Source organism: Rhineura floridana, chromosome 3 (genome assembly GCF_030035675.1).
Source record: "Rhineura floridana isolate rRhiFlo1 chromosome 3, rRhiFlo1.hap2, whole genome shotgun sequence".
Taxonomy (NCBI): Eukaryota; Metazoa; Chordata; class Lepidosauria; order Squamata; family Rhineuridae; genus Rhineura; species Rhineura floridana.
In genome coordinates this window covers 165,965,032-165,978,986 of record NC_084482.1, presented here as the reverse complement: position 1 = coordinate 165,978,986, position 13,955 = coordinate 165,965,032, and the positions used below count along the sequence as shown (strand labels likewise).

The 13,955-nt window shown below is 41.5% G+C and overlaps 1 protein-coding gene across 2 annotated transcripts; it reads left to right on the top strand.

Annotated features, from left to right (window-relative positions):
* Positions 1-1,597: 1,597 nt before the first annotated feature.
* On the top strand, positions 1,598-13,263 carry TRNT1 (tRNA nucleotidyl transferase 1). 2 transcript variants are annotated; one of them, XM_061618568.1, is made up of 9 exons: positions 1,598-1,821; positions 3,012-3,110; positions 3,724-3,883; positions 5,273-5,466; positions 7,720-7,858; positions 8,990-9,116; positions 9,975-10,168; positions 10,819-11,072; positions 11,976-13,263. In XM_061618568.1, exons 2-9 carry the CDS (start codon positions 3,033-3,035, stop codon positions 12,222-12,224), a joined length of 1,395 nt encoding a protein of 464 aa, XP_061474552.1. In that variant the 5' UTR covers positions 1,598-1,821; positions 3,012-3,032; the 3' UTR covers positions 12,225-13,263. The 2 variants fall into 2 exon arrangements, with proteins under 2 accessions (XP_061474552.1, XP_061474553.1); XM_061618569.1 differs by lacking the exon at positions 3,012-3,110 and having other exon boundaries at positions 11,976-13,260.
* The last annotated feature ends 692 nt before the right edge of the window (positions 13,264-13,955 follow it).

Genomic DNA, 13,955 nt, shown 5'->3' with positions numbered 1-13,955 from the left:
TGAAGACAGTTGATATAGTTCAGATGGTCACTTTGAATATGTCTGATTTCCTTTGCAATTTTAGTGAAGTTTCCTATAGGAAATCATTTTGTTTTGTTTCTATTTCTGTGAATATGTGAAGTACAGCAACACTTTGCAAAATTTACACTAAAAAAACTCCAAACATAATAATGGCACTAACTTCTGCAGAATAGTCTCCAGTGGACCTCAGGAGTGTCTCAATTTGCACATGATAAAACAGTGGGAGGTGAAATATATTCTAGCAAAATGGTAGATGTGCTCTATGTTTTTAATTGACCGTGAACACCTTGCCTTAAATAGAGTGGTTTAAACACAGCAGGCTGAAAACATGCATTCTCTTTTTTCCAACAGCTAGTCATTGCTGAAGCAGCAACATATTGTAATCAGTCTGATTTTACATCAAACTGCAGTTTCAGATTCAATTATTAATGCATCCAAAATAGAAATAGAACATAACCTTCAATATAAAACACAAAAGGCTGTCTTCACCATCATATTACATTGACCAATAAAAAGGCTTTGAAATTAATAAAAATACATTTGACACAGATTTCTAGGATGAATGAGGGGGAAATTTTTCTGGTTTATATTCTCTGTAGATCACCATCACATAACAATGACCAATGAAATTAATAAAAATACATTTGACACAGATTTCTAGGATTAATAAGGAGGGGGTGAAATTTCTGGTTTAGATTCTCTGTAGAAACATTAGTAACACAGGAAAGAAGCAAAGTAAGAAGAACAGCAACAAACATACAAGAATATAATTCTCCATCTTTGGAGATGGCAGGTGTTGCCACCACTCACCATATGCTCAGAGGCACATGTTGCCAAATTCTTCCAAGGTACACAGGAAGTGGACTGGACTGTGAAAGACCAACTCAAATGGTGTTTGCATTTTGACCAATTTGTAGGGCAGTACAGTATCTCAGACAGGAGGTCAGGTCTCCTGCTTCCCTGGTGCATTCACTATAGCTGCCCAATTTCCCTGCTTTTTAAAGTTTGATAGAAATAGCTGTGGGCTATAGGTACATTCTTAAAGCGCAAGGTTTTTTGCCTATTAGTGAATTACATATACAAGTCCAACAGGGGTCTGGATTTCCCCCCCAAAGTAAAACTTTGAATTCTCAGTGCTGAGTGTTTTGTATCACGACGAAAACTTAACAGGGTTGTTAAGCAAGCGTTTCTGAGTTCAGGACTATCATTTTGTAAGGTTTTGTTCTGAAATGTGCTTATGGGAGCAGCAGAATGGCATAGGGGGGTATTTTCAGTTTTACATTTCAGAATGCGAAAAATCCACCCTGGCCATAGTATATAGCCACTCTCGTGGCTGTCTAATACAGACAGAATTGAAGATCAAGAGATCGCATACGAAGCCGCTCCCAGAATCTGGGAGAATTAACCTTATTAAATACGGCCCATATCGAAAGGAATACATGCAGGCAATCCCAGCTAGCCTTTTTGGAAAGCAAAATCCTAAAATGGGAAGCTACAGGTTTCAGAAGAGTAATGATGTCGCGGTGGGTGGAGACAAAAGCGCGCCAAAGAAGAGCGGAGGGGCCCAAACACAAACCAAGCCTTGGTCAGCGAGAAAGAGACCACACGCCAAAACACCGCCCCTCCCTGGACAACACTCAGAGCACCAGCGAGGGATAACCCACTCCCTCGCCCGCCTCCAGGGAGGAGCTCGCCCTGAACCCTGCCGCCGCCGTCGCGTTATTTTGAGCTCACAGGGCGCCTTGTCCTGGAAGCTGTGACGACAGAAGGCGCTAGCCGGTGCAAGCAGCGAATACCTGGGTGAGTGTGGCCGTTTCTTCTTCCCAGGAGCACCTTCCGTCTTCCTCTTGCTGGGCATGTTGGAGAAAAGGAAGCGGTCCGAACGCAGAGCTTACCTAGGCGCTGGGTTCAAAGCCTCGTGAGTGCGCCCAGTGCTGGTTCTCGTCCCTTCTCTCAGCCAACCTTTGCCGAAGCGTAGCTGGCTTACGCGGCGTCAGGTCGTTCCTCGGTCCCGCACAGTGACCCGTGATCCAGGCCGGTGGCAAAGCCCTTTCCCAGTCGTCCTAGCGTTTAATTAGGGATATGGGGCGGAAATTAGAAATAGGCATCCGTTAGGCACCTGCCTACGCCTCTTCAGAGGGTCCACTGCAGACCCTCAGAGTCTCCTGGCTCTACCGTTCCCTGCCCTCGCTGGCGCTGCCTTTTCTGAGGATGCAAGCGAGTGAGAAGATGCAGCAGCCTCCATGCCGTCACATGCGTTCTTCCTCTAGGTCGGGTTTCCTCAACCCGGCGCCCTCGAGATGTTGGACTACAGCTCCCATCAGACCCAGCCTGCATGGTCAGAGATGATGGGAGTAGTCTACAACTACTACAGGACACCAGATACCAGAGAGAACGAAAGATGAGCAGTGGCAACATCAGTGAAGAGGAGGATGGCCGCTTAGGAAAGGGGCATCTTGCCAAAAGACCTTCCAAAACACAGAGCCAGCACTGGGAATTGAATCTGAGACCTTCTGCATACAAAACACATGCTCTGCTGTTGACCTACAATCACTCCTTGGCTGCAGTTTGTCTTTCCAGCTGGCTGAAGCTGTATCTTATCTTTGGGATGGGGGCACATTGCATAATAATGCAGGAGGCTGACTGAGATGTTTCTGTGCATTTCTTAGATTTAATGATGATAATAATAATACTTACTACTTGTATGGTGTTTTCAAATACTGTATTCAGTGCACCTCACACGTTAGCTAGTTTTAATCCTGCCAACAACCTTGTAAAGTAAGTCAGTATTATTTTTCTAGCCTTGTAAATAAGGCCACAAACGTTTCTAGTTTAGAGGGGGGGGGGAATAATTAGCAAGGACCAGTTACCAAATCCTACTAAACCCATATTTAGTGTGGGTTGAGATGACGTGACACAAACCAGCTGTAGGTCATGAACAGGGAAAGTATGGTCCTCCAGATGTTGACTGCAATTTCTGTTATCCCTAGTAACCATGCTGGCTGGAGCTGATGAGAGTAGGAGTCCAACAATATCTGAAGGGCCACAGGTTCCCCCTTCCTGCTGTATATGGTGGCACCTGCGGATGGGTAGGATACCACTATGCACGCTGATTTAAATAGTGCTTTGAGTAGTCATAATGTACCCATTGGATTGATTAAACCAACTATTTCCACTGGGGACGATCACATGCCAAATTCCTTTCCCATTGACGAGTACTGTTTGTGTGGGGATGAAAGTCACAAGAGAGAGAAATGTGTCCAAAAACAAACTATTTGAGCTGTTTGACACATTTTAGAATGTGATGGGTTCATGTCTAGATCCTACATGTCATTCCTGTTTCTGAAGCATTCAAACACAAGATTCATTTTGCAGTAGTTTTTCTCCCTTGTTGAGATGCGCTAGGATGATGAGGTTTTCTGTCATTTGTCTCATTTATCAACAGGATAAAACATTTGGGGTTTATTACTATCTGGAATGCCATTTCTACCACCTTCTGTTGCTATTTTTTCCCTTTCATTTAGTAAAAACCTGATCCTTGTATATTTCTGCCCAATTATATGTGATTTGTTTTCTCTCTTTTAAATTGTTGGGTTTTTTTTACTTTTGTAAACCACTTTGAGATTTCTTTTAATGTAAGCAGCATATAAATATTATTAAATAAATAAAAAATATACCATTCACCTGTGCCTTTTTCTTTAGATGTGGAGTCATCTGTTCCTTTTGGGCTATAAGGCAGGTTTTCCCCTCTCCCCCCGCCACAGCACAGGGGTTAAAATCCTGTGGCAATCTTTATTTACAATGAAACTTGAATCTTCAGAATTCCAGTCCCTCTTCACGCCAGGACTGAACAGCATTGCAGGTATGAATACTTCTTTTCTCTCTCTCTCTCTCTCTCTCTCTCTCTCTCTCTCTCTCTCTCTCTCTCTCTCTCTCTCTCTCTCTCTCTCTCTCTCTCTCTCTCTTTTGAGATGGTTCAGGACTCTGGATAGCAGCAGCATGTAGAAAAACACCTAGCAAGAGTGTTAATTGACATTAATAAACATATTTGGAGTATTCCTCTAATGGGGATTTTGTTGAGGGAGGGATTGTGTTTGAACCAGCCCTCTCAGTAGCATTGGTTTACTCCAGTAGTGACTTCAGCAGGAAGTGAGCATGCACCAAAGTGAACCAGATAGGTTATTCCTCACTGCATTGGCAGCATGGTCAGTACACGAGATATCCTTTAGAGCAGAAGTAAGCTATTTCTGTTCTGAGAGGGTACAAATGCACCCAAGATATCTTGGCTTGTTTTGTTGAATGAAGAAAACTTCTTGTGTGAGTGTGATTTCTCCAGTTTCTTTTTCTTTTTTATCTTGGTGCAAAGAACATATATTTCACTCTGACTGAGAAAGATCTGTGAAAACAGAATGGAACCTGCAAGGAATTAGATTACTGTATTTTAAACGGATTATGATAAATGTTCAAGTAGAATAATTTTAACTACCAAAGTAACTGTTCACTTGGAAGTCAAATTTAATTCTTCCCTTGGTCTCACTTGAGAGATGTTATTTTATACCTGTGTTAGTATTTTGTTCAGCTTGGAAAAATATGTGTATCTTTCCAAACTAAACATCAGTGTGCACAGTCCAAAGGATGATATACGTGCTGCTCTAAAAGCCCATCTCTAAATGCATTTCATGAAAGCAGGGCTTATTGATTTCAGTAGAACTTAAGTTGTCATGGCCTTGGCCATGATAACCCAAGAGAGATGTTCAGAAGCATGCAAGCTTTGGTCCATCCAGACATGCAATTGCATGCTTTTTTATTTTCCAATGTGTTTGGGATTATTTGCATCCTTCTGTGATCAGTTAGGCATTCAGCTGCCTTAATAATGCCAAGGCTTATTTATGCGGTCTTAGAATCCGTGTATCTAAAATAGGTTAAAGAATAAACTCCCATTCTATGACAACTACTTGGAAGCAAGCACTACCAAAATAAATGGAGCATTCAGGAAGTAATGTTTAGGTTTGGAATGTTAGTCATGTCAGCCAAATGTGGTCTGCTAAATCCACAGTAAATCATTTTAGGTTATCTTGCAGTTATTAGACTACCTAATTATTTTCCCAACTTGAGTGCCTTCATTTACCATTTCTACTACTAAAGTCACATTAACTTAAGTGGGACTGAATTGGTACAAGTGGCAATTCATACTCTCAAGATTTTTTTTAAAAAAGTTTATCTAATTATGTATTTTCTCCCCCCCGCCCAGAATTATTTGACAAAGCAAAGTATGAACTAAGAATAGCAGGTGGTGCTGTTAGAGACTTACTCAGTGGAATGAAACCACAGGATATTGACTTTGCCACCACTGCCACTCCTATTCAGATGAAGGAAATGCTCCAGGCTGCAGGTGTCCGAATGATCAACAGCAGAGGAGAAAAACATGGAACCATCACTGCCAGGGTAAAAAGATCTGGACAAGTGTGTTGGAGAGGATCCCTTCCTCCATACCAGCCTTCCCCAACCCAGTCCACCAGATAGTTGGACTACAGCTCCCATCAGATCCAGCCAGCATGGCCAGTCATCAAGGGCAATGAGAATTGTATTTCAAAACATGTGGAGGATGCCAGTGTTATGGAAATTTGTATATATGCAGAGATCTTCAGCATCTGAGCTGCATGTGTGCCAGTGTGTGCATTTACCCTGCATTGAGATCACTGAGACTTAAGACTTAGTGATATAAGAAAAGCTACTTTATTTATAGAAATACATAGTAGATAGGAAAGGCATGCCTAGTTCTCACTAACTAAGTTGGAAGCGCAAAGCCCATACGTGGGTATTGCCCTCATGGCTCAGGAGAGAGAGCAAAGACAGAGATGTCTCCTCTGTCCTCGGACAGTTGAAGAAAAAGCCAAAGGAAGGAGGGCCAGATAAGCTTCCCTGAGCATATCAGTTTACAGCATAAGGAAGTTAGGTAGAGAAGAGCACAGGTAAAGGTAAGCAAGCCTAGCCAGCTGGAGGACCCTGTTGGATGTTGTATCTGGCGCAAGCACATGCCCAGGATGCAGAACAGTATAGTGACAGGCTAGATGCCAGTTGAAGCCATGAGCCGGACAAGCAATAAGTTTTAAGAGTCACTTTACTGACAATATATCACAAGCTCTCTCTGTACAAACTCCTCGACCCCCACACTCTGCAAGTGTCTGCTGGCCCTCTATATAGATAAGGCCAGCTGCCCGAGCCTAGGTTGCATAGCAACGTGTCCTTGAAGATGGCTCGAGCTCTGCCAACTTTCGCTTCTAATCCACGTAGCTCACTTGTGGAAATTTAACCTCTGCTTCCTCGGTTTAATAGCCAACAGACCCTAACTCTATCTTCCTTCTGGAATACAAACGAACCCAAACGAGTTGCTCTTGCCCCACTTCCAACAGCCAAGCTAGGGAAGCCTGCTCTATAACCTGTGTTCTCAAAGATATAGATATTTATTTTCCTTTTAAATTCTTTCTATAAATGTATAATTCTTTCTATAAATGTAAAGCAAAAGTTGATAAATAGTTCAGGTTCTGTGAAGATGCTTGCCTGTCGTGAAAGGGATATTTTGACTGGAAAATAGAATCCTGCAAAATTCTTAGAGCAGAGGCTGGGAGAAGGTAGACTGGGATCTGCTAGTAGATCTCTAGGTGATTTGCAATAGCTCAGAAAGGGTTACTGACTCTTAATTGTTTCACAATAGGAGCACCAAATATCTTTTTGTTAGTTAAGTTTCTTCATTTCAGTAGCCTAAGGGTGGGCTTTTGTGTGAAAGGATTGTGAGCTCATAGCAGGTACTGAACACAAATTCCTAGGCTCAGAAGGTGCTCAGAGGCATGCTGTTCTTTCATTCTAATAATATCTCGCACCTGTTCCTGATTGGTAGATCATGGGGTTATAGTAAAAATCAAAATAGGTCTGACAAGCCTGAAATTTTTCCATCCTGGCCTAGAGCATAGGAGGCCGACCTGCTGTACAAGTGCTGTAAATGTTAAATGCAGCAGGAATTTCTGGTGGACTGGGCAAGAGTAGAACTATACCTGCAGGACTGGCTGTGATGTTGAGTCAGTCCTGGACTCCCTCTTGCCTCTCTAGCCCTGTGCTACCTGCTCCTTGCCTCAAAAGACTTAGAGGCAAATCTAGCCCAGTGCACTGGGAAACTGCGTGTAAACTGTAGCATGCACTATATTGCATATTTTTTACTTGACCATGGCACACCTGCTGAGTAGGTTGGTCACCATTCAGCTGGAGGCAGGAAGGAGTGTGTGCTGTTGGTGGGAAATGACAGAGATGGGAGTCCATACAGCTAGGATACTGAGTGGGAACAGAACCCAGGAAGCAGGGAAGCCAAAGGGTGAGGGGAGAATAGGCAATTCATTATAAAATAGGGACCTAAGAAATCAATGAATTGAGGAGCAGAAGTTTATGGAAAATGGGAACAAAAAAAGCAGGTAATTAGAGACTAGCTAGGGTATCTGAATGGGGAAATCATGTTTATAGGAGGCATGTGTGCTATGAACAGGAAAGCTGGAGACAGGGCAAGGAATTCTTCCCCAAGGAAACCATCTTTTAGATATGATTTTTTTTCTTTTTGCATGCAATCTGGTGGGGCATAGAAATTTAGTTTTTTTCCCATGGGGAATTATCAAAAGATGAATTAACACTTTCACAAAAACTCTCTTCTAGCTCCATCAGGAGAACTTTGAAATTACCACACTTAGAATTGACCTGGTTACTGATGGGAGACATGCAGAAGTGGAATTCACAACTGACTGGGAAAAAGATGCTGAGAGGAGAGATCTCACAATCAATTCTATGTTCTTAGGTAACTCCCCCAGCCCACGCTCTGAAGTAGCATTTGGTTTAAATCCAGACCATTCCCACTGCTTTTCACCTGGACTTTCCTTGGTCAGTGAATGGATTGGAAACTGCTTGGGACCCACATATATGTGGTGGGGAGGTGTGATACAAATGTAATATATCAACAATATATAGGAATATTTCTTTGACTAGATTGTTTGACATGTGCAATTGTCATCTGCCACAAAAGCTTTAGTGTGGAGTGCTCCCATTGAGAGTTTTAGCTATCAGCCTTGCCCTTTTCCAGGAGACTCCACTCCATTCCCCAGCTCTGCTTCCCTATTGTCTTATTCCCCACAACAAACACTTGGTGTTCTGTGGCCACTGAGCATGCTCAATTCTCATTGAGCTGTTTTTGGCCCCACAACACTGTGGCATGTACCTAACTATAGTAGATCATTCTAGCATCCTACCACTATCAAAATCCTTGACTGAAGTAAAGTTAAGAACTATCAGTGTCATGTTTCACAGGTCTATTGAGAAGTAGCCTCACTGAATTTAAAGTGACATATTCCCAGAAAAGTGTGTGTGTAGGATGGCAGCCTATGTCAGTTCCCTGGATGTGGTGGGCAGATGCTAACACACTTGTAAACTTCATTGCGACTCCTTCGTATTTTGTCTTTTCCCACTGACTTCAGCCTTTCCCAGTCGATACAATGCTGGAGACTGTGACTTTTTTTGCATTGATTGCCAGTGTGGGAAACAAAATGTGCAAGCCCCTTTTCCCATAGGCATTGTTCCTTCCCTTTTTCCTGTGATCCTCCTCTGTGGAGCAAAGAAGGGAAGAAGTTGTTTTCATGCCTTAGTAAGACTAATGGTAAATAAAAATCTGCTTGCATTAAGGATGTTTATCTCGATTAAGGCAGATGTGAGGGATGTATTACAATGTTCTGCACTTTAAAATTGCACTTGCCATCAACAGTTACAGTGTGATAGAAAGTAAAACTAAGATATGATTATATCTTACAAAGTGGATGCTGGAATGTGAACAGGTGGCAGAATGGATGTCGAACTTATGCTTGCCATATTCATATGAAAGTATGCCCTTAAATGAAAATCTGGGTGATTTTTGCTAAAATGTCTATTTGCTTTATAGGCTTGGATGGAACACTTTATGATTATTTCAATGGCTATGATGATTTAAAAAACAACAGGGTCAGATTTGTAGGACATGCAAACCAGAGAATACAAGAGGATTACTTAAGAATTCTACGATACTTCAGGTAGTTTGGGCAACTTCCAGACTGGATTATTGCAGTGCACTGTACATGGGAGTGCCCTTGAAGACAACTCAAAACTTCATCTGTCCCAAAATGTAGCAGCCAGATTACTGGCTGGGGTTCCACTTAGAACTCCTATTAACCCCTTTCTTAAAACAGCTTCACTGAGTGCCAGTTTGTTTCCAGGCACAATTTAAGGTGCTCACATTGGCATCCAAAGCCCTAAACAATTCATGCTCCAAATATCTGAAAGATCACCTCATTCCCCTCAGACCCTCTAAGGTAGATGGGGCCTTCTTGGTAGTACCACTGCCCTTTGAAATTTGAGGGGTGTGTGTGGCCCTATGGCAACTCCTAAGTTGTGGAATTCCCTCCCCACAGAGGTGCATCTGGTAACTTCATTATGTAGTTTCTATTGTATACTGAAGAGGCATCTCTTTACCCTGGCCTTTGACACCTGAAATCCATATTTTTGGGACCCACCCCATTCTTGTGAGTGTAAATTATTTTAAACTGTTTTTAATGTTATATTTTTAAATTGCTATAACCCACTCTGGGACCTTATGGTGAAAGGTGGATAAGAAACTGAATAATATTTCTAAATAGGGCATGATCTGATACCACATGGACAGATTGCCATATACTTCAGCACAGTCCCGTTTCTTCACTCACCAACACATTCTTCATATAGCTGTCCCTTACTCTGTCGTTGAGGTCCTCAGTATCCATGCCTGGCACTTGCATATCAAATGCCTACACTCTCAAAAGGATGGCAATCAGTATTTCAAAGTACATTTACAACTTGACATTTACTAAAAACCAATTTGCTGTGTGTACTAAAACTGGTATTCCCCTCCCTAGATTTTATGGGCGTATTGCAGAAAAGCCTGGTGACCATGACTCTAAAACTCTGGAAGCAATCAAAGAAAATGCCAAAGGTTTGGCTGGAATATCGGGCGAGAGGATCTGGATGGAGCTGAAAAAAATTCTCGTTGGGAACCATGTTAATAACCTCATCCGGCTTATGTATGAGCTTGATGTGGCTGGCTATATAGGTGAAGTGCAACGTTTATATAGCAGTAGTATTTCTCTAGAGCATAACACTAGCAGTGAGGAAATTGTCATTTCATTGACACCACCTGCAGTGAACATCTGCAACTTTTGTTTGAACACAAAAAGAGCCCTGCTGGATCAGGCCAAAGACATATCTAGTCAGCATTCTGTTCTGCAGTAGCCAGCCAGATGCTTGAGGGAAGCCCACAATCAGGACGTGAACATAATGGCACTCATGTGGGGACATACCAGTAACTGTTCTAAAAGGCGTTTTGCTCTGAAGCTGCTCTGATAGCTCTTAAGACAATGCAGAAGAGGCTAGCTTTGCTTGCCAGATGTAAGCCAAATCCCTTGTGTTGATAACCCTGCTGTTTATTGATTGTGGACCATCATTCATGCTGTAGTACATGTGTCGGGAACGCTTAGCCCTCGAGATGTTGCTGAACTACAGTTCCCATCAGCCCCAGCAAGCATGGTCAATGGCCAGGGATGATGGGAGTTGTAGTTCACCAGCATCTGGAAGGCCAAAAATTGTGCTGGTGCAAGGAGACCAGTTGTGGTTTGGAATTAATGTTGCCACTGCTACTGCATCCCTGTCTGTTGTCTTCTAAATAGTTTTCTGATTTCCTGGTTTCATTGTTCTCTCCCTCAGGATTACCTATAAATGGGAGCTTACAGGAGTTTGACACAGTCTGTAAAAATGTTCAGAATCTCTTTCCAAATCCAATGACCGTTCTAACATCACTATTAAAGGTGCCAGATGACATCTTGAAAGTGGATTTAAGGCTGAAAATTTCAAAAGATGAAAAAAACCTTGGGTTGTTTTTACTGAAGCACAGGAGAGACTTGGTCAAAGCTACTGATACCGCAGAACCACTCAAACCATATCAAGACTTCATTATAGATGTAAGTGCTATATTATATATATTATGCTGTTATTGCACCAGAGGGTTTTTTTTTTGATAATGCCCAGTTCTTCAGTTTTCTGTTACATCAAGTAGCTAATGTAAAGCTAATTTTAGACAGCACACTTTTGGTCATGCAATAAATATTGCCTGTAGAGTCAGAAACTCAGTAGTCTAAAGATGTTTTCAGAATAGACTTTGTTGTAGGTAAAGTAGCTGTTCCAAAAAGATGATTGAAAAGCTGTCATCCTATACATCTTTTGCTAGGAAGTAAACCCCATAAAACACACTGAGATTCTACATAGTTAACATATTTAGGGATAGGTTGTGACAGTTATCTATCCACTGTCAATGAGCCAAAGTTTTATTGCAAGTTGTTGGAAGCAGGAATACCATGTCGAAATACACATTTACTGAAGGCAAACTTACTTTTTCCACATTTAATTTACTCTTTTCCTTCCCTGTCCTTGGCTAAGCACTAAGAAGAATGTTGGCTTGTGCACCGTATTAAGGAAATGAAACCAGTAATGCTTGCACTGCCAGGAAGACTGATGTTTGTGGTGGTGGTGTGTTTGAAATTTGTACCTGTTTAGTAAGAATTGCTGTGGATCAGCAGTGGATGGCGTGGGATTGCAGTGCTCACCTGAACTCTGTCCAGTTGAATCACTGAAGCATTCCAGGATGGAATGGTGAGGTTGGCATGGTGAAAGTGCATCACCATAGCTACATGGGCACTCCTGCCAGCATGTTTGCATGGTGTCAACATGCTTCTCCCCACTCTCTGTCCTGCTGCAGGGACTCAGCTAGACAAAGTTCTGGTGAGCCGCATAGGCCCACTCTGCTGTGATGCTGTGGATGTTTTTTGTTCAGATTTCTCATGTTATGATTTTGTGTGTGTGTGAAGTCAAGGGAGGTTGACACAGCATCCAGAATCTGTGAGCTTCTGAAGTACCAAGGGGAAGAACTTCTTCTGAAAGAAATGCAACAGTGGTCTGTTCCTACTTTTCCTGTAAGTGGCCATGACCTAAGGAAAATGGGAATTTCATCTGGGAAAGAAATTGGAATACTCTTACAGCAGTTACGGGATAAATGGAAAAACAGTGGATACCAAATGGATAAGGAAGAACTATTAAGCTATGTAAACAAGGTATAACAATTGTGATTAAAAATGTAAATTTAGTGCATAAAATTGTATCAAACTCTGCATGTAATTATTTTACTCACCATGGTAATCTGTTTTCAAGGTTTTTTGAAATCCATCAGGATTATTATTTTTGGTGATTCTTATTTTTTTACAATTAAAATGCAAAATGTTTCACAAGCAACTCTTTGTGTCCTTGTGGTAATGTATAATTATGTTTACCAAGTCAAGGAATGTATTCTGTATATTTTTACTGAACTATTAAAGATAGCGTGGTGCTAAGTTCAAGTTGTGATGACCTACAGATTTATTTATTTTGCTGTAGAGCAGTGATTCCTAACGTGGGTGGTAGTGCCCTCCTGAGGGGCATTACAGCCTTTCAGGGGGGCGTTGGCATGACTACAAACTTTAGGGGGGCGTTGGCATTTGGTGGTCTGATGCAACAGTTGAAGCATTTAAGTTTAATTTTATTTAATACACAAATCATTAATTTTTAAACTGTTTTGTCCCCCGTTAGAATGTATTTAATAGTCTCAATTCATGGAAATAACACTATAAATAGTGTGTGCTCTTTAGTAAAGAAATTCTGAATAGCGTCCAGTGTCATATCAAGGAATGGGGATATTAGCCATGCCCTGGCACTAGGTAATGTTCCCATGCTGTCTTGAGGGATGTTGGAACCAATCACGAGAGAGTGTTTGATAAGCTGGGTGTATTGGTGGAGGGCGCATTCTTCCAACGGATGAGTGCCGTGTGCAAACGGGTGACGCAATCAGTTATTCGCTGGTTTTCTTCAGGAATGGGACACACTTGCTACCTGTTGTTTCTGTGATGTTTAAATGAATTTGTTTAACGAAACAATGCCGGTAAACTGATTGCATACTAGTGAAGAATCGAAACCGTTTGGATATTGTTAGTCGTGGTGACTTAAGACTATTACTATACAAGTATACTCCAGATATTGTGAAGTTAGCCAAAACTCATCGAGCTCAAGGATCACACTAGTATTTTATAATAAATCTCATTTTATTTACTTTTCTATAACTATGTATGTATATTAATAAATCATACTAGGAATTCAATGTGTAATCTAAGTGCAATAAAAAGGCATGATAAAAATGATGAGTAATAATAATTGAAAATACTTTTTATGCATTACTCATATTTTAAGGGAAGAATAGGAAGCATTGGCATATACTTAATCTGAGGGGGCGTTGGGCACAAAAAGATTTTGCAAAGGGGTGTTGGGTCAAAAAAGGTTGGGTAACGCTCCTGTAGAGTAAGCGGGGATTAACTTCCAATTTACAAATGGGTGTAGTCATCTAGGGTCCTGGTGGGTCTTAGACCCCTTACATTTATGGGAGCCAGGTCCCAGCAGGGTCCCTATGTCTACAGTGTCCTATGAGCCAAAGGGAAGTGTATAAACATTTTAGAAGACTCCCAATGAGTATCAATTGCATGCAAGCCTTTATTAGCTCCTACTTCAAAATGCCAAGCCAAGTTGTGGAGAGTGAAAATTCTGTAATTGTAGAAGAGACATTGAATCCTGATGACAACATCCCATCTACATCATCAAGCAGTTTGCTAGCAGCAAGAGAAAAACATGTAGACATTGAATTCAGTAATTCAAGCAATATCTCTGACAGTGAGAAAGGACATTAAAAAGTGACGGCGATAGAGAAGCAGAAAGCAGTATTCCGGCCTGGCCATATTCTATAATCTTAGAAGATTGTATAATCCTAG